Here is a 20,406-nt window from a genome sequence, read left to right on the forward strand (position 1 = left end):
TTTCTATTCTTAATTTACACTCCATATTTACCTAGAACGTCAAATGTTGGCATTTCTCAATTTTATTTTAACCAGTAGAATAAGCATTTTTGAAAGTAAATTCCGTATGAGAGTCCTGGTACCTTCTCTGTACATAAGCTTGTATTTTCAGCAGCATTCAGCAAACTGACTGAATTCTGTGTCCCTTGACTTCAAGAGACTAGTTGTTACAGTAGTCTAGAACAGTGTCAAAAGCCTTGCTTATAATGCCCTTATGAGATATCACTACAGCTATATTACTTTATATTTACCATATCCCTTAAAACATATTCTTTCTAAACATAAATGGGCCTCAGCGTGCCCCTAGATGGACAGCATTGCCATAGTAGGTCATGGGATAAAAACAGGCTTCCAAGGACGTGACTTCAGCTTTCTTATTCACCCCACCCACAACGTTGTTGAACACATCCATTTTCCCAAATTGTTACATCAGCTTTTCTCCTGCATCTTTAATTCAGTATGTGTGACTAGGAAGCTGCAAAATACTGCATTGTTCTCATGGGAATGTAAGTAACTTCAGCAAAACAGCAGTGGAGGAAAAAAGAACAGGGTTAATGAGGGGAAACTAATGCCTTCAGAGTGTCCCATTAAATCTTGCTTCTAAAGGATTTCTCCTTATGTGTAGTGATGGTTTTACTCTGCAATTGAAAAGGCAATCTGTTTCCAACACAGGGCTTATTAAATGTCAACATATAACTGAAGATTAACAGAAACTGCGTGTTTGCTTATGCGCATGCACAAGTGTTTAACCTGTGGTATCTTTCTATCTACACAGTTAAATGCAGATACATGCTTTGACTCTCAACGTAAGTTGTCTCCTGATTTTACTTTACGTACTCATTGTACTCACGGTGTAACTCTAGAACGTGTTAATACACTTCTGTGGGATTCAACACAAGTTCAAATTCCAACCTGTGCCTATGCACATACTTCTTAGGTTAACTTGCACATACAGGCAACTGGTTACTTGCACGGTGAATTCTAGAGATGATGCACGTGAAGGGAACATGTGTTTTATACAATCTGTTCTTGCATACTTAATTTTGGTTGCTGCATACACTCATCCAACAGCACAGTTTAATCCTGGTTCCCAATATCTACCTTGTATTCTTAGGACTAAATTAAGTCTTAGATTAAGATCTAAATACACAAAACTTCCAGTAAATGTTGGCCCTTACATATAATTTTCTTGATTAACCTAAACTGGTCCAATTCCCAACTTGTTTCTAAAACTTATTCTATATTGCAGATAAACTTGGTTTATATTCAACTGATCAATCTGATAGATATCTAAAAGCTAAGGGAAATTGGAGCTCTTACATCACTTTGTCACAGTAGTGTGTGGTGACTGAAAGAAAAATTCTTCCCTAATGTCTGTATAAGCCCGTTCTTATCCTCCCTCCCCAGAAGCAGAGGACAACTAAACTGCAGATATAAATTGCATAGTATCAAAGAACGAAAGCAGAAACCGTTTTTTATACTTTGCACAAAACCCATACAATGTAAAAGTGACAACATGGCAAAGAAAAACAAAAAAGCCTGCAATGCTACTACACATAAAAGAAAAACACTTAAGCTTGGTCTTTCCCATCATGAAGTAAAAGAGGACAAGACAAGCAGCATCTCTAAATGTATTTTGAGCCACGTTGCTAAGGGATGCATGGTGGGCTTGGTGCATTAGATGCTCCCTCTGATCTGGAAAACTCAGGATTTGGGAATAGAATACCTTGCTTATTATCAAATAGAATTCCAATCTTCACACAAAAATTGCTATGAGAACACACAGTTATTTACTGTATTTAATTCAGAAGTATTTTCTGGGGGAAAAAATATTACCTGCAATAATTACTGTTGCAAAAGCAGCAAATCCATATTCATCTTTTCCTTCCACAATCTGAGCTCCACATTCAGGATCTGAGAGGAAAACATAAAACAATTCCTGTCCTTCAGGCTCATTATCATCAAAAATCTTTATGGACATCTTGCTTTCTCTTTCTCCGTCCAGCAAAGTCAGAGAGACTGACTGTTCTTCAAAATCTTCTCCTTCCATTGCCCATGTGAAGTTTGATTTTCCATAAACGTTTCCAAAAGGATATGAATCTACTCCACTCTGCGCACTCACTCCCCCAAAGGTTTTAACAGTTACTTCAATATCACCAGTAAAACCCTTGGTCCTTCTGACATGAAGTATCACTGTGTTTGGGGTACTGTTGTTTGCATCTTCTTCTACATAAACAAACTCTGGGCCCAAACTTAGTATTCCGTGAAGAATATCATTAGCCAGGATATTAACTGTGGCAACACTGAAAGCTGGATTCAAACGTGGACTCCAGTCAGGATTCACAGGTTGAACATCCAAAATTTCTACAGCAGTCAAATTTACAAAAAAAAATTCCTCCATTTCAGACACAGTGTCATCAATTATTGATATCTCTATCACAGCATTTGTCTGAAAACGTAAAAACATAAGCTCTCCATTGTCGATGGGTATAAAGTCCTCTAGTGGTTTGGCACTTCCCGGAATGGTCTGATATGTCAATTTAGTGAGATTACTTTGAAAACCAAACAATCTTTGGACATGTAGTGTGATTGCCTGAACACCTTCTTCAACTGAAACAGATCTTGAGTTAAGAGCAAACTGAAAAATCCCCATTGGCTCAATTTCAGCTATCATAAATCCAGACCTGAAACAGAAAAGATATCAAAGCTGAGTGAGGAAGTATGAAATATGAAAACCAAAACACCCAAGCAGAATAATTTGCAGTGACCAGTCAATGATGGCTGTAAGAAAGTGGGTAAAAAAAATGCTTAAGAGTAGAGGGAAGAAATAACAACCATACAAGGCAAGATGCAAAGCGCTTCCCTGAAAAATGTTTTTGGAATGATTGGATTGAACAGCCCTCCACAGGCTTAATGCATCCTGAGTGAGCACAGGATACAGAGTGAAGGATAAATAAAATATGGTCTTCCTGAGAACATGAAGAGGCAAAGAAAACGATGATGTCTTGTACTGTGGACACAGTGCAAGGAGATATATTACAATAGAGTCACTCCGAGTAACACCAATTTTAACCGTTGAACAAACTTCCTGTACCAAGAGAAAACTGTGGATTAGACGGATGCTAGCAGATCTACAGTTTTAGCCAGGAAGCTAGAGAAGGAAAAGAAGTTATTTTAAAACTTACATGAGGGTTTGAAATATTAACTGTGCCCTCACAACATTACTCATAGCAATTTTCTCCAGATTTGAGCTCTATTATCAATATCAATTTAAGCACTACTATCTTCGTATTAAATATATCCCCGTCTTACTAGAAAATAAGCATAGAAACTTAACATAAAGACTCTTTGCTAAACCTTGGGTCTTACACTTATCTCTAGAACTGACCCATTATTCAGTGCTAGATGCTACCAAACAGCACTACAACTGCAGTGAGTGATTTATGTTAACGAACTAGACCCTTTCCATGGCTAAGGGAGTCAAAAACTCTTCAAATTGTCAGCTTTACCCTCTGTGGGATGTAGTCTTAAGTTTTCTGGGAAAGGTCATCCTCGTACACTCAGGGTATTTGACTCACATGGTAAATAGGTGCTCCGAGGACACCAGTCCTAGACAAGCCTAGGAGAAGGAGTCAATCTTGGGAACTTTGCCATCCCGTCCATTCCTTACTTCCTTCAGATTTGCCAGCGTAATTGTAACTGGGTGAAGGCAATACCTTTCTCCATACGCGGTGTTAACTCTATGTCCATTCTTTTTATAGCACTTTTAGCTATCCATGAGTAAGGAAGAATAAAAAGAAAATAGTTTGAAGAATAGATAACAACTTAGCTGACACGGAAAACTAGATCAAATGTAATGGTTTTGTTTTTAAGAATAAAAAGGGTTTTTTATACAAATTAGGTATTTTTGGAGCATTTCTTGTTTCATTTTATTTCTTTTAAATAATGTTTGTTATCTAAGATCTTCTAAATATGGATTTTTTGGGGCCCTAATGAAAACTGCTAGAGTTGCTTTCATTCTTCAGCTTCCTGGCTAAAACTGTTGATCTTGGTTCTTCATTTTCTTAACTGTCTCCATCATTCTAGACACATTCTAGGCACCTTGGATCCCAGTGATATGAAATAGACTGGAATTGGAGAAAAGCCTCACTTCTGATCAGATCTGCAGTACTGACACTTGTTTCGCCCTGAGACAAGACATACAAATTTATCAAAGAAGGCACTACAGCTTGCTAGCTACCTGAAATTTAACAGGGATTTGTATAAGGTGTATGCCTGTACACAGGTCATAATTCTTACAGCATGTGTGCGACTCAAAAGTGTAAGTAATATCCTTACCTCAGGCGAGCCCCACCAGACACGTTGCTGTGCACTGCTGTTAAAGTGATGGCAAATGACTCACGTTTATTTAGGCTTGGAGTAGCCTGAAATGAAATTACTTTACTTTGCTCACCAGAGGAAAATACAACAGTACCTGAAGGAAAAGAGAGAGTGAGAGAGCGCACAAGTCAAAATCACTAAATAGGAATCCTCTTCTTACCTGGGAACATGCTGAGATAGGGACTGTAATCACAATCCCACTCCATTTAGGAAGAACAAATCTGCACGATAAGGTCTTTCCTACACAAAGCTGTCTGTCCTTCAGGGGCATATCATTGTGCTTACCTCCCAGACATGTAACTATGAAGCTTAGGGGGTTTTTTTGCTCATAAAAATAAATATATCCCTTACAGATAAAAATTAGACCATGCAATTTCATTCTAATGACTTCATTAATACAGGAAGCATGTAGAGGTACAAATAACTAGAAGGTGGTATCGTCACTTACGCAACTTTCATAGCTGTTTCCTCAGAGAAGTACTTACCAAACGGAGGAGTAACGGTGCCTGGCTGAGTAAAGTCAGTGATCAGGTCTGGTGGGTATCCTGAAATCCAGCTAACTATGACAGAGCCATAAACTCCTTTTCTGGTTATGACAGCCTGGCCTGTCCCAGCTGCAATGTCTGTAAGTCGTAAAATCACAGATTCAAAGCCAACCTGCGGAAAACATAGTAGATCTTGTTACAGAAAACGGAATAAAAATGGGCAATAACGTATGTGAAAGCGTACTATAATTTGTAAAATAAGCATTTTACAATAATTATGCGTGCATATAGATGTCTGTATGTATATATATACATGTATGTGTGTATATATTTACACACTTCTTTCACAAATTTTTAACGATATTTCTAAATCTTACATTTCTGAGAATTAGATCTCAGGGAAAAGGAACCAGTAGGACTGACATTTCAGTACTGAAAACACTGAATATAGCATTCTGTGTCTGTTGTTTAAAAGAAAAACAAACCAACCTGCCCTTAATGCTCACAGGCAATAGCTGTAGTACTATATTATATACACATAGGTCTAAAATAAATTATTAACTGTGTATCCAGGGAAAAGTCAATTGTTGCCACATGACATTGTTCACAAAATTATTCTTGCTAGTATGATCTACTTTTCTTTTTCTTTGAGCAGCAAATGGGACTGAAAGGATAATTTGCACATTCTAAAAGCAATGATAAATGGCTCTATGGTAGTAAACAATGTTTATGAAAAGACCATTTGAATTAAGTTCAATTACAAATTAAAAGACAGAACAGTGCTTCAAACCAATTTAAATCATTAAATAAAAACTTCAATAAAATTTAAGAGATAAAAACTCAGCATGCTATTGTCTTTGCCTGACATACATGTATACCATATCAGAATAGGTAAATTCTCTTTTCTTACTCTCCTACAAAGTAGACAAATGGAAAATTTCCCACTCAGTGATTAGCCAAATATACTGTCAACTGCATTAAAACCCAGCATGACCTCCATCTCTTTTTGTACATACTACTGCATACATGCTGTTACCTACTTTGAGGCTGCTATACTTGAAGGAATAACATTGCCCAGAATTAGTTATTTCCCTTTAAGTCTCAGAACTTCCATTTCATGTAAACAAAAGTACAAAGTAACCATAATATTTACACTATTTACATTTTATAGTTGAAGAAACATTTTCAAACTGTATTAACACATTTCTATGAGAATTTGTATCAGAGAAAAGGTAATATGCAGTACAAGTAATAACTGGAAAAGTCTTGTCAGTCATCAAATTGGTTGCAATGATGAAAACTTCAAGGAGCCAACTGAATTCTTATAGCTGCTATCTTTTGTAATTAAGTGTACCTTCCTTCTGTGGTAGAAATGTTACACTGCAGCCAGTCTACTGACCTGTGAATTGGCAGCTTCCTCAGGAATAAGCAGAACAGCTGACTTTGCTTTTCCTAATATTTCAGGCACATCCTTGGCACTTCCCCTAACGAGGCTTACATTAATCAGTTCCAGAGTAAAATTCAAGCCCAGTAACATAAATGCCTTTGAGAGAGAGAATTTAATTAAAAATGTAGACATTTAATTCCACTAAAAACATGATATCCACCAGTTCAAATAACTAAGTAGCAGAACGATCTGCAGATTTTGTTCTACTTGCATACAAAAAGCAGTGTTTTCAAGACAAGTGTTTTGTTGATTATGTTTCTCAAGAAATACAGCTAAAACATCAATATTGTGAATGTGATTTACCAGCAGCTTGTTGGAATGTGAGTTTGTAGAGCAACTATTGCCATTTTAATAAATTGTATCTAACGCAGTGAGCCTCAGCTTGACTGTAATCCTTAGGAATAAAAAGATGTAAGACGGATGTAAAAGGATGTAAGTGTGGATGTAAGACTGTAATAACAATAACAGCCAACCAGGGAACGCAGAGAACGGAAGGTAAATTTATCTGCTGCTTTGTGAGTCAGCACTGACAGATCACCATTTACAATCCATAAAGGGAAACTTGAGAAAATATTTGCATACATATAATAATAAAATATTGAACTGATAGTAACACAAAGCAATGACAGAAGGAAAAACTGAATATTTGAACACCTGCATAGCAGTGATTTTGCAATTATTATCTGAAAATGTGATATTTAAACCCATTTCTATTCCATAAATAGGAAAATAATAATACTAAAACTCTCTTTTCTGCAGATACTTCTTCACAGTGGATACTATTGAGAGTTGGATACCTTATTCCAGCACATTTGTATTGCGATGAACACAAATGGAAACAATAGACATCATAGGAACTAAAAGGATAATACAGACCTGGCTGCTTATTGGCACTTTTTTCACTCCAAAGCTGGCACCATCTTTTACTGTGAGGTATCCCACCTCATTCTCAGGTGCAATTAGTGCTTCTTCATGATGAGACAAGATATGGTACTCAACGATCACTTCTCCAAATGTCCCAGCATGCCGAGTTACATTAATCTGAACATACCGGTCCAGGTTTCTCTCTACTAATACGGACTGCAGATCAGAGTACAGGGCAAACACTCCATAGGGATCATCATTTGCAAAAACATTGATCTTCGCAATTCTTTTCTCTTGGTCTAAATCTGCTCCACCTTCTGCTGAAATCAGCTGTACCACATAGTTTTCATCCAGTTCTGGAACATCATCAGGTAACAGGTAGATAATTATCTCAGCTGTACTCTCCTGGTCAGCAATGACAACAGATCCCTCTGTCCTAAGAAAGTCACCTGTGATGTCAGATTCACTACGTATTTCCCAGTAAATCTGAAATGAGTTTAGAAAATGCACAAAACAAAAGAAAGCAAAATTACCCACAAAGTCCGAAACTTTTCTATTCGGGATTCAGTATAGATATGATATGGAACAGATCATTTTTAAGTAGTAAAATAGAAAGTTGTTTAGGTATGCATAGAAAGAGGCACACAGACTATCTTACAAAAGGAGGGTATGTTGCTCCTCTAACAGTACTATGAATGTAAAGATTTCCTTTGTGTATCTTCAGAAAATTTCTTTAAAACCATGTGGAATCTCTGAACCATTAAAAAAAATTATTTCTATTTTTACATTGAGACATCCTTGCTGATTTTCCTCTTTCCAAGATTCCTCACAAGAGAAAGGGGTGAAGAGTTCTCATTAAACACAGCAGATGCTTCTATTAATTGATTTTTTTTTAATTAAACGAGTAACTGTTAAAATGCTGACTTCTAGACAACTTTAAGTAAAAAATAAGTGACGTGAGTGATCAGACAAATAGTCTGATTCTTACCTATAAGTATGCCTGGAAAAAAGCAAATGTGATGACCTCAAAGAAAGCTCACTATGTAAGTATGCTTTGTTCTGTTCTCCCACCAAAAGCACAGGGGGAGAGGGAGAGTCTCCTTCCTGACCAGAGGTGACTGAATCTGACTCTCCAAACCACAAGTATTAGGGCTGAGTCCTTGCTAAATTCAGTGTAAAAGGCAACATTTCAAAAACAAATTTGAGAAACAAGCAATTGAAAGGCACAGAAAAAAATATTTCTCCATACATCATTACTGAGGATGATTGCAGATTATACTGTTTATTAGGAAAAGAGTGAGAATACCGTTATGTTTCCCAGAGTGCCTTGAATTCGTCTGACAAACAGTGTAATACGTTGTGGCCCTTCTACTGCTGAGGGTTCTGTATAGTTATTCTCAGTTAATGATTCAGGAGCAAACTGTACAATTCCATTGGGATCACCAAACTTCTGTATCTGTAAAAAAGTAAACAAACAAACAAAAAATCTGAAATGTAGAGTGAGTTGTATTCTTGTTCAGATCATTGAGATTTTCATTGCTAGATGCTATGGGGCACATATCTATTAGTTCTTCCTACCGAGTTTTCTCCTCTTAAGACAATTCAACAGTACTTTAGTAGTTAGAACTGAGACTGAGAGAACAAAAAAAACAGCCCAGCAGACGGGACCATCAAGGTATGAGAAGGGGGTGATATCAAGCCCATGTGCACACACACATAAACACACACAAAGCAAGACTGTTATATGAAATCCATGGGTAACTTGCTCTTGTGAGAAAATCCTACAATGATACATAAATAAGTTTAAGCAGAATCTAAATTGAACAGGAGTCAAAATATGATGTTGCCAATAAATAAGGAAAGTTTTCAGGCTTGGATTAATATAAGCATTATATCTAAACAAATTCAGGCAATGACAATGATTCTGCCCACTGAGCTGAGCCTCACTCAGCTTTAAACAACTTTATACCATTATAAAGGTCTAAACACATTTCAGAGAGTAAAGTAATTTTGAAAGGATTTGGAAAACATACGACATGGCTATAAGATACTAAGAGACAGCAGAGAAAGTATGAGTGTTCTCTTTTCAGATTTTTGGCACTATCCAAGGAAGAAAAGGACAGAGTTTTATTTCAAATGCTCTGTCTGAATATTCTGCTATTAAAGCAGGAAATGCTCAGGCACCTTGGGCTAGTGTACAGAAACTCTTCTAACATTGTCAGTTTGCAAACTCAGCCCTCTGGGATAGAGCTCATCCACATCCATCTGCATGAATCACTAGCTGCAACAAGAATTCATGGTGAACTGACTTACAACTGAGTTGTAACACCAGTTGTAACACACTACCGAGAAGCCAACTCATTGGTGTGCAGGATGGAACATTCCAGTCCAAGGAATAAACCTGTGTCCCTGAAGGAGAAATTAAGGAGTCTGTGGAAATAGGAGCTAATTCCATCAACACTTTACAGACCAGGAAAAAAAAAAAAAATCCAGTTTCTAGGAAAGATTTTTTTTTTTTTTGCGGGCTTCTTATAACAGCCTTATAAATATTTCCTTAGTTGCAGTATCTCTAGAGCAATAATTTGTCTTTGACAACTCCCTCTGCCTTCTCCCTCAAATTTCTGCATTTCTCTTGCTCTGCAATAGTCAGATTCTCTCTTTTATATACGATAGCTGGAGCAGAAGAAGAGGTCAAGAAGGGATGAACAACAAACTGACATTTAGAAATGAAGACCCAATACATGCTCTCTCCGAAGAGAACCACAGAATTCTGCAAATTAAGAGGGCCAGGTCAGTGCTTATACACCAATTTTTACTGACAGATTCTTTGCCTTCTTTCTTAAGTGAAGCTGTAACAATGCACCTAAGTGGTACAAGGGACAAAAAAGCCAAATGACAAACTATGCAATAATTATTAATTTTTAACAGTTTTGCAGGATAAATACCAATATCAACAGAGATCTCAGAAGAAAGAAAAGCAATAATGACTTACTATTAGTGTAATATTGTTTGCCTTAGGATCTATTTCTGTTTCACCTTTCATAAGGCTCAGCCTAATAATGAAGATCTCCTGAACTTCAACTTCTTCATGAGGATAGATTTGCAGATTAATAGCTCTCAGACCTCCTTCTCCTTCTTCAAAATAGAATGATCCATTCACAGGGTCACCAATGTCACTATTCAGGGGAGATAAAATCTCTTCTGAATTGGGTCCCAAGATGTCCCAGTTAATCTGTGGAAGATATTAGATTCAGATTTAGAGTCGTGATATATTATAACAGCCTCCCAGTGGGAAATATGACAGAGTACCACAAGTGACATAAAAACTCTTGTATCTGGTAACTAGCTATGTTTAAATCTTTGCTTCTGTTCATACAGAATACAAAATATTCATAATTAATTCTATGTGGGAAAATATATAATCCTTTGGCAAAATAAACATGACAAATTACAAGTGAAAATTTTGAAGTGTCAGTTAGCCACAATGCCAGTTTATGAAATTCTAGATATTAGTAACAGAAAAGAAGAGAAACTGAGATTTCTTTAGCGCATAACAGGAAACACACAGGCCAGTTTCTATTTCGCTCCCGTTCATTATTTGTTTTGCGAAGCTCCCCAAATGAGTACTCGTGACCAAAACCAATTCCCTGAGAAGTGTGATATCAAGACAGAAAATGACAAATATTTTCTTAAGAGTCTGCAATAAAAGTTTTTAATCCCTCAAATGATGATTCATGCTTCTTCAGCCTGATTAAAAGCTAGAATATTTTCAAAATTTCCCACAAATTAGATTGCTTTTGAGGAGGCCGTACTCAGCACTTTAAAACTATTATTTTGGCCATTTTAATTGTTTTCCAGTTTTCCCAAATGACTTCCAGAAAAAGTCAGAGAAAACCAAGGCAATTTTTATATTGGGGAGGAGGAGCTGATGGCCTTTACTGCCAATTTTCCAGTCATTTGCCAAGACTGTGAAAGGCCTACCTTGCTTCATATTTGTACCTTCAGTTTGTCAGTGGTCTGTACAGAGTGAAAAAAAAAATCTAGAAAACCCACAGTAAACAATTTACTGAGAAAAGTTTGACCAGCTTTAGGAAGTAATTCAACTGAATTAAATCAAATTACTGGTGGTGCATGAAATTAACCATATTTTCAATGGAATTAGGAGCTAGTTCAAAGAAAAGTACACAAGACCATAATAAAAGCAAGGAAGCAGGAGGAAAAAGAGAAGATTAAAAGGCTAACAACATTTTCTGTTACACTGCAACTATATGCAATTCATGTTTAATGAAAAGCTGCAATCATCCTGTTAGAAATCAGTCACAAAGAAGCTCGTGAAGGAAAATGCAGGAGCTTTTGGATCTAGTCACTGGAAAGCATTCAGTCTTTGACAGCCAGGGCCCACCTGTGTGTCCCCTAACAATCTTCCAGTCCTTTCCAGCACCAGGGACACTGCCGTCGGTGTATCAGGATTGGGAAGAAGAATTCGACTTTGGTTGAGAAATCGGACGATGCCCTGGGGAGAGTCACTTTTAGCAATAGTGACCTGGCTCACTAGGTGGAGCCCAAGGACTGCTCCACCAGTGGCTCCTGTCAGCTGGATTTCAAATTGCTCTGCAAATTCACTGCATGGAAAAAGAAAAAGAGATTCTGAGATACCAGAGGGAAAAAAAAAAAAAAAAATTAAAACTATCCTTAGTAATTCAATCATGCATCCAACTGGATCTGTTTAAAGATATACAGAAGTCATCTCTGTAAGCATACAGTAGAAGATTCCTCCCATTTGCATAGAATGGTGATATCTGAAATAAGAATAATGTTCTATTTTCTACTCGAGTTAAATTAAAAAAAAAAACATGGCAAAGTATTTTATTATTCACAGCAGTACTATTAACACACAAAATTTCTAATAATCTCATTAAAATAATGTATTTGTTTGCATAAAATTTAACAGGAACTATGAAACTCTAATGAAGCTTCTTTTTCCCCCTTTAAATTCAGGTGATTTTTCAGCACTGCAGTAATTTGTTTTTCAATTCCAATTCTACACACAGGCATACATGCACATGCTAAAAAAGGATTTCTCAGAAGTAAATTAGTGAATAAACATCTGAAAAATTAATTACCTTTCTTCATCATCTATAATAGAGATATAAATAAATGTCTGGTTCTGGCCAGGATAAAAAATGACAGAATTATTATGGATGACATAGTCATCCATAGGAAGTGCAGAAATACTTCGAGAAAGAAAATCAGCAGTTACATAGCCGTAAGTTCCATGCTTTCTCACAACAGGAATCATAATTAATCCAGCATCCTCTTCCACTGCAAGAATAATTAAGAAAAAAGTTATTTTATTTCAAAGTTTATGCCATAGCCACAGACTTATCTTCCAAACCACAGTGAAAACTTAAGGTAAACTTACCCTGTAGAAGGATATACTGTGGGTCAAATTCTATGACGCCTTCTGCATTGTCACTTTTTGCTATAGTGACTCGTACTGTGGAGATATTTCCTATTATTGGAGGTTGATCCGTCTGTAGACCATTTTCTTTCACGGTAAAATCAAATCCACTTGCAAGAACATAAAAAAGAAAATCCCATAAAAGATTCTTGTGAAAGTATTAACAGGAAGGTATGACAATTTGTCAATTATGACAACTACTTTTATTTTCTGACAGTTATCACTGAAGACTTTTTGGTCACACTTTTTCAAACTATTATATATGCAAAAATAGTAGTTTATTCACAGAAATGTGTATCTTTCAATTTTTTCTTTCTCATTTTATCTTCTTCTTTGAATTTCATGCAACTTGACAACTTGTATGTAATGTATGGACTTTTAGCTTTAATAAATCTTATTCAGCAAAATTTTTATACTAATGTTAAAAGACTTGGGTTCCCCATACATACAATTCCTATTATGATTACTATTACAGCTGTCTTACGAAATTTTACAGTAAAACAGCTGAAATCCAGTGGTGACTTTACGCAGGTAGATCAGATTCCTAATATAGTTAGTTCTTCTGCTTGTAGTCAATCAACCGGGAATTTTATCTTTACCTTCCTTGGAGTTCCACTTTGGCAATCATCACTGAAAAGTCTTCAGGACCTTCAGGAAAGTCGTCATCATGAATTTCAACCAAAATCATTTTACTCTCCTCATGTGGTTCAAACAACAATTCCCTTACTGTGGGAGTGAAATCAATTCCCTCTTCTGCAGTTCCATTTATTATCTGAAAGCAAAGACGCACTTTGCCATAGGATCCCCTGGAACGCACAATACTGATGTTAACCTGATGGAAAGAGGACATTTTCTTTAAAAAATGGCTTTGTTTTTCTGTTACAGTTGCCTTTAGGAGACTGTTCTAAAGGCATCTTTTCAATGGTTCTGTCAGGTAGCAACAATTTGCTTTAGTAAGTACAGAGTACACGTAAGTTAGCAGATAAGCTTGCTTTCTCAGAATATTAAAAAAACTCCAAAAGCCTCAGACAGCCATTCTGAAGACTGTGCTATGATAAATGTAGAATAAATCTTTGATTTTTTTTTTTCCCTGAAGTTAAGCATAAATCTAGCAACAACATTGATATCTATCAATATTTTACATAAGAAGGAATTTCAATCTAATACCCATTTTTCTTCTTCTGTTGTTTGCAATAGTTCCCGTGAAAATGTAAACTCTCCATACGGAAAATCACTGGCGGCCATGGTAATATTTGCTGTGCTGCTAGATTCATTTATGAGTCCTCCATCACTGATTCCAGTTAGTTGAAACTGGTAGTAATGCTTCTCCTCAGGACAGTTGTCATCTACAGCCTAGGGAGAAGAACCAATGAAAGCTAAAAGGATTTAAATCATTTCCAGGGAGAGAGGTATAACTAATTTCTAACTAAGATACTAAGTAAATAGAAGGAAGTACTTGAAATAGCTACTGGTGTAAAATCTCTCATATACCTGTATTAGAACAACTGCTGCAGACTGCCTATCTCGCATTGTCAAGGTCCCCGATGTCTCAATAAATTCTGTGTGATGAGGAGGTGTTATATTCCAATATATTATGATCTCACCAAAAATCCCTGGGCCACGTATCAGGCTGCAGGTAAGAACACAAACATGCATTTTATTTTCTACCTTTAATATCCAGAGACAGACAGTATATCATATTGTTTGCATGAAAGAAATGTTATCAGCACTGTGAGCTTGACTTTTAATGTACTAAGTCACTAGAAAGATCTTCACAATTCCCTCTTCAGAGTAATAACATTTCTGCAGTTCTGTTTTATTTCACTGTGTTGGGAGGCATCTTGAGCTGTATTTTTATCGAGAGGTCTTTAAAGTTTCTTTGCATGTATAGCCCAAAGGTGTGGGCTGCAAACTGAGCTCTTTAGGTTCCATTCTGCTTTTCCGAAGATAGATACGCAAAACAGAAGGGAAATAGGACTTAACAGTAATGCCCAGAGGCAATTTGGTTTTTAAGGCAGAAGGACATTAGAAGACTACTAGGAGATTGCTTGAGAAATATTCTGTCTGCTACTTGTCTAAAAACCTAGAGCCTAATCCTACTCATGACATCAGTCTTGGTGAACTAAGTCACAGCAAAAATTTGGCTATACCTAACACGATCTATACTACATGATCTACAACTACCGCTGCACAAAGTATCACTTTGTCTTTTGGGCTTCTCAGGGCAGCATGAGAAGCTGTTCTGTTGCTTATATTTGCTGGTGTCATAATCCTTCCTACTCTTAGAAGGTATAGTAACATCTTCATTTCTTCATCCTGTTTTCAGCTGACTGAATGCAGTGAAATAATTGCATCTTGTTTCAACTAAAAACCCAGTTCCCACTTATGCTAACCATCACAGCAATATACTGAAATACAGCTCAGGCACCAACCCTGAAAAGCACAAAGCATCTTCAAATGTCATTGATTCCCTTCCCCCGCTTCCTTTGATTAGAATCCTCTTTCCTTTAATGCATCAATGTTGTAAATAATTCGGAGACTGAGAGGAATATTTGCAGCTCCCCAGTAATACGGAAAAGACACATCCATAGTATATTCTGCCCTTCTTTAAAAACAAGCATCTAATTTTAAAAATAGTTCTGATTTTAGAAGTGATAATGAAATGCAGCACTCAAAATTCTTGCCAAATGTGGAGTCTCATAGCTTTTGAAACTGAGCTGTTGTCCTTCCTTTGGAAGAGTGATGTACCCACCTAATAAGAGCAGTTCCATTATAATTTCCTGAAGGTTCTCCAATCAGAACATGCTTGGATGAATGGGCTACCCCAACCACCCCAGAAGCTCCTTCATCACCCACAATAATGATGGTCGCAACACCTATGAAGAGAACAAAGCTTCTCATGGTAAATGAAAACTAACTAATGAGCTAGCTTTTGTAAATTTTGTGACATGAGTGGTTAAGCACTGGCTTCCCAGAGAGCCCATGGAATCCCCATCCTTGGAGATATTCAGAATTTGAGTGGACAAGGCATTCAGCAACCTAATATAATTGTGAAGTCTCCTGTTCCTTGAGCAGAGTTTTCAACTAGATGAGCCTTCTCAGTGGTCCCTTACAAATGAAATTACTCTATGATTTTTACCGGTCTGAACCTGGTTTTGGTTTTTGCTTCTTTTTATTAAAGAATTCTTTACAGATAGTGTTAACTATCTGAACACAAAAGTCTACACCAACAATTCATTTAGAATGAAAAATTATGATCTAAAATTCTCTTTGATTTCTTCAGACAAGGAGACAACTCAGAAAAAAACTGACAGTCAAAACTGCTACCAATTAGCTGCACACAGCATATATAAGCACTGCAGACTAAAATAATATGAATAGACTTACTAGAATTCTCACATGAAATGTCTCAAAATAGAATGTAGTGAATTAATTCTTTACCATTTACAGGGGATATCTCTGCATCACCAGTAGAGACTAGCTGAATGGTAAATGTTTCATTCCCCTCCAGTAGACCATCTTGTACCACATGTAAAACAATCAGCTTCTGGGATTCAGTCTGCATCACGTAAAGACCAGAAGATACATATATATACATTAAGTGAAACGAAACAAAACACAGTATTACAAAAAAGGTTTTTTTCTTTAACAAATCAAGTGTTAAGCATAGGCTTGATATATTCTGTAATATTTTTTAAATATGACATTTCTCATCTGGCTGAAATGTTTTCTAGAAGATTAATAAATAGTAAAAATTGTCTCTCAAACATTGTGTGCCACCCCAAAAATACCCTGGCTATTTTCAACTGAATAACAATTGAAATTACTTTGATATTGTATTCATATAGAAGTTTTCAACTTAGAGGAAACTTTCTATACAAAATCTTTTCCATCAGAAAGTGGATATTCAATAGAATACACACATTCTAAGGATTAACATTGTTAAGATCAGATATATTAGGTCATAGCAAATTCCTGTCTAATCCACATTTTGCCACTGTCAGTGCGCAGTAGCAAATGCTTAAAATAAAAATATAGGAAAAAAAGTAGGTAGACATTCTATAACTTTAGTACAACATACACACATACTTGTATTCTTACATGTATGCATATATAAGAACTTCAGGAAGAAAAAACAATGTCCGGGCCTATCAGTAGAGAAAGGATAGCAAAATGATAGCAACACTTTGCCAGATACTGGTGGTCTTCCCAAAAAGGCTATTTTCCAGCTCATTAAAAATAAAAGAAACAACTGGTATGCCTATTTATTTAATGCAAAATAGCCTTGTACAGACAGAATAGATAATGCTTTACGTTAAAACACTTTTCTTCATTAAATATTTTGAGTAGACTGTAAAAGACCAATATTAAGATAACAATAGCTTGACAATATCCAGTGTTTTGGCTCCTACTTCAGAGTTTTTAACCTGCCATGAAACGCAAATCAACTAACATTGTCCTGTTTGAAAGTCACGAGGGTGTTTTATTATTTCTTTTTAAAATCTGCAGATTTGGAGCATTCATTTATCCTTCTCACCCTTTCAATATCAATTTTCTCTTTCAGTTGTCTGATACTGCAATGGAATAAATGTTTCTGTAATCATTCTTCACATTCAGTACATTTTTGTTCCTCTTTCTTAATTGTAAAAACAATTCAGATTTGAAGAGCCCATCTTCCTGATGATTACATTATACTGCCTTAAAAAGAGCATGTCAGCTTTCCTTTTCTGTTTGAAAACACTGCATACTGCTAACCCCACCAGTTCAAACTCGTCTTTTCCTAGTGTTATAATACTTAGTAACGCCCTACTTCTATAAACACGTAACAACAACCATGCAAACACACATAAGAAGAAGAAAGTATTTACAAATCTAATAGCAAATAATTTATTGCAATATCAGAAATACCTCACTGAAGTGAAGGGTACCATTCAGAGGCATCAGATCATATCTGGCTTCTTCCTCAAGAATCCATAACACTTTTACTGCTCCTCGTCCTCCTTGACTTCGACTTACAGTGAGCAATACAACTGCAGCAGAGTCATCAGGTGTCTGAGGTTCCTTCACTGTTACCTGACGAAGAAAGAGAAGGAGCACATAGGAAAGTCTGCAGCAAAAGGCAGCGATACTGACTTGAGATAAACAAGAAAAAACATTATCAGTTACAATGTAAAATAAAGACAAGAGTGAAAATCAACAGCAAGACAAGAGACGTAAGGAATGCATTGAATTCTGCTAGCAAAGATTAGTCACTCGTGTTATTTCTGTATCCCCTATGATTCAAAACAATTGCAGAGAATGAGTCACAAGCAGGCACAGCACCAGCAAAATGGAGAGCAGAAGACTCATTCACTGACAAGAACTAAGATGATACACGTTTTATAAATTCTTTCCAAATTTCACTTTCAGTAATACAGACTACTACAAAACCTTTTTAATATTCAACAGACTACCAAAAATCCTACCTGGGATGTCCTGAATTGTTAGTATACTGAATTAAATTGATTCAGTCATGCAGAAATCTACATCTACGCAGCAGCACTTTCATTGTTATTACCATCCTACCAGCCAGATGAAGACAAGCACTAATATGCCCTTCAATGAAGTCATGTCTTCCACTGCAATGAAGGCTTACCAAAACCGGCTATGTGCTAGTGACACAAACCCACTATCCAGCTTTAGCAGAAAAGAGTGCAATCCAAATCAAACTCACATTCTTTTCTTCAAACCCAAATACTCCAACAGGGGAATCATTTGGTGGAATAGTGACAGTTACCAGGGTGTCATCCCCAAGTCTTGCACCACCCGTCACCCTCACTAGGGCAATCTTGAATATCTCAAGGAATTCAACTTCACTGTCATCTATGATTGTAATTTCTATTTCTCCTGTAGCCTGCAGAAATCGTTAAAAAAAAAAAAAAGAGCAACAAAGTTTCATTTCTAATATTCTATGAATTCTTTGAAAAGATCTGAAATCTAAAACAGGTAAATCTTATCTAATAATAGATAAACACACATTGTTCAATTGTGCTTATTTCTTATCGTACTTGTATATTTATAAGAAGATAACAAAATTTCAAGAGTGGTTTTTAAGTCCATCAGTGTAAATCTTGTATATTAAAACTAGCAAACTGATCCACTTTGCTACTCAGTAGAAAGTGCAGGTAGACAATATTGTAATTAAGCCAAAATTCTGCTCACAAATTATATCCTTCTATTTGCCAAAAGTAGTTCTGTTCACTTGAAATCAAAACCCTTTGTATTGTCAAGGACAGCATGAAATTTAAAACTATATATGCAGAACACAGCTAAGAAAACATACAGGCTTATTCTGAGAATTTATAGAGAAGACAGGTTATGTTACAAATTTTCAGTGTAACAGACTTTCGTATTAGAAGTTATGTCTTCAGTTGTTGAGGTACCAAAGACATACAACCCTATTTGGTCAATGCTTATGAACATTCTGCTTTTCCATGTTAAAGAACTGAAGGCAGGAGCATCATTCACATACATAAGGCCATGAATAAAATGTTTTCAATGAAAAGACGCAAATTCTGCTGGAAGAAAACGTGAGACACTCTTAAGCTGGTAACCCAGAGATAGTTAAGCTTTCAGCAAGCGCATACCTGCCCATCTGCAAATGTAAGGTTTCCAGACGATGGTGTGAAGTCTTCGAAGCTAGCAGTTAAATGAATGGCTTCCCAATACAGAATTGCTGACCCAAACCTCCCAGCCTGTCGAACAACTGGAAGTTTCAGTATATTCTGTGGTGGCGGTACCTCATAACCAGCAACAGCTCCAGTTATATCCTGTAAATTCAATAAGAAACTGCTGAGTGTCACAGCAACCTTTTCTTTTTTTTTTTTTATATTGACTTGCAGGTAAAAATAAAGAAATACATAATCACTTGTAAATTGGTCTGAATTTAGCATTGATCTTGCTCTGAGCAAAAGTCTGGATTAGATGACCTCCTGAGGTCCCTTTCAGAATATTCTATGACATCACTTTTAGCACTTCCAGCTCCCTAATACATTTCATATATTAACTGTGAAGAGCCTTTTAAGAAGGAGTTGTTTGTCTGGTATCTGGCCTTTTATCCAGAACAATTTAGTGTCATAAAGCCTATTAGAACACTATCAAAACCGCGCTGAAAACATAGACTCCCCTGCTGGAATGCTAAATATTTTTCATTCGGACTTACTTACCTTTGTAACATTGAAACTAAATACTCCTCTGGCATCATCATTTTCTTCAATTGTTATTTCTGCTATTTCTAACCCAAGCCTCTTCACGCTTGGCTGACCTCCAGTGGCAGAATAGACCAGTTGCACATCAGTAATATTGATTATAAATCCTTCCTGTAATTCTGGAACGTTGTCCTGCAAAAATATTTTTAAGTGTCACTTTTTTAATAAAACACTGTAGGTTATAATACATGCAGGAAGCTGACTACTTGTAGGTTGCTTACTGTTCAAAAATTCTCAGCACTTGGGACCATACAACCAGTCCCTTTCTTCACACCACTGAAGGTGAAAGGTGAGAAAGACTACCTCTGCTGAGCTTTAGAAACTGAAGTTGGCAGTCAGATTCCAGATCTATAAGAACGGTGGAAAGTATTGCTGGCTGTCACTTGTTTCTCCTATCTATAAGAAAGGTGGCTAGATTTCAGAAACTAAGCCAGAACTTGAAAAGCAATACCTCCATTCTCATAGAATCATAGAATCATAGAA

At 36.4% G+C, this 20,406-nt stretch overlaps 1 protein-coding gene across 1 annotated transcript in view; it reads right to left on the reverse strand.

The window, feature by feature from the left end:
- Positions 1-20,055, reverse strand: part of LOC104083352 (G-protein coupled receptor 98-like) — a gene marked incomplete at both ends in the record, with an annotated part of 85,455 nt that extends 65,400 nt beyond the window's left edge. Inside the window, 19 exons of the mRNA XM_009586810.1 lie at positions 1,876-2,723; positions 4,378-4,513; positions 4,905-5,076; positions 6,304-6,447; positions 7,228-7,701; positions 8,522-8,671; positions 10,208-10,447; positions 11,618-11,837; positions 12,339-12,537; positions 12,638-12,786; positions 13,276-13,508; positions 13,844-14,029; positions 14,168-14,306; positions 15,429-15,552; positions 16,118-16,235; positions 17,585-17,749; positions 18,390-18,569; positions 19,303-19,485; positions 19,882-20,055. Of these exons, the coding sequence (XP_009585105.1) occupies positions 1,876-2,723; positions 4,378-4,513; positions 4,905-5,076; positions 6,304-6,447; positions 7,228-7,701; positions 8,522-8,671; positions 10,208-10,447; positions 11,618-11,837; positions 12,339-12,537; positions 12,638-12,786; positions 13,276-13,508; positions 13,844-14,029; positions 14,168-14,306; positions 15,429-15,552; positions 16,118-16,235; positions 17,585-17,749; positions 18,390-18,569; positions 19,303-19,485; positions 19,882-20,055 (4,234 nt within the window). The remainder of the gene's footprint in view (positions 1-1,875; positions 2,724-4,377; positions 4,514-4,904; positions 5,077-6,303; positions 6,448-7,227; positions 7,702-8,521; positions 8,672-10,207; positions 10,448-11,617; positions 11,838-12,338; positions 12,538-12,637; positions 12,787-13,275; positions 13,509-13,843; positions 14,030-14,167; positions 14,307-15,428; positions 15,553-16,117; positions 16,236-17,584; positions 17,750-18,389; positions 18,570-19,302; positions 19,486-19,881) is intronic.
- Positions 20,056-20,406: the final 351 nt, after the last annotated feature.

Source organism: Fulmarus glacialis, unplaced genomic scaffold (assembly GCF_000690835.1).
Source record: "Fulmarus glacialis isolate BGI_N327 unplaced genomic scaffold, ASM69083v1 scaffold8171, whole genome shotgun sequence".
Taxonomy (NCBI): Eukaryota; Metazoa; Chordata; class Aves; order Procellariiformes; family Procellariidae; genus Fulmarus; species Fulmarus glacialis.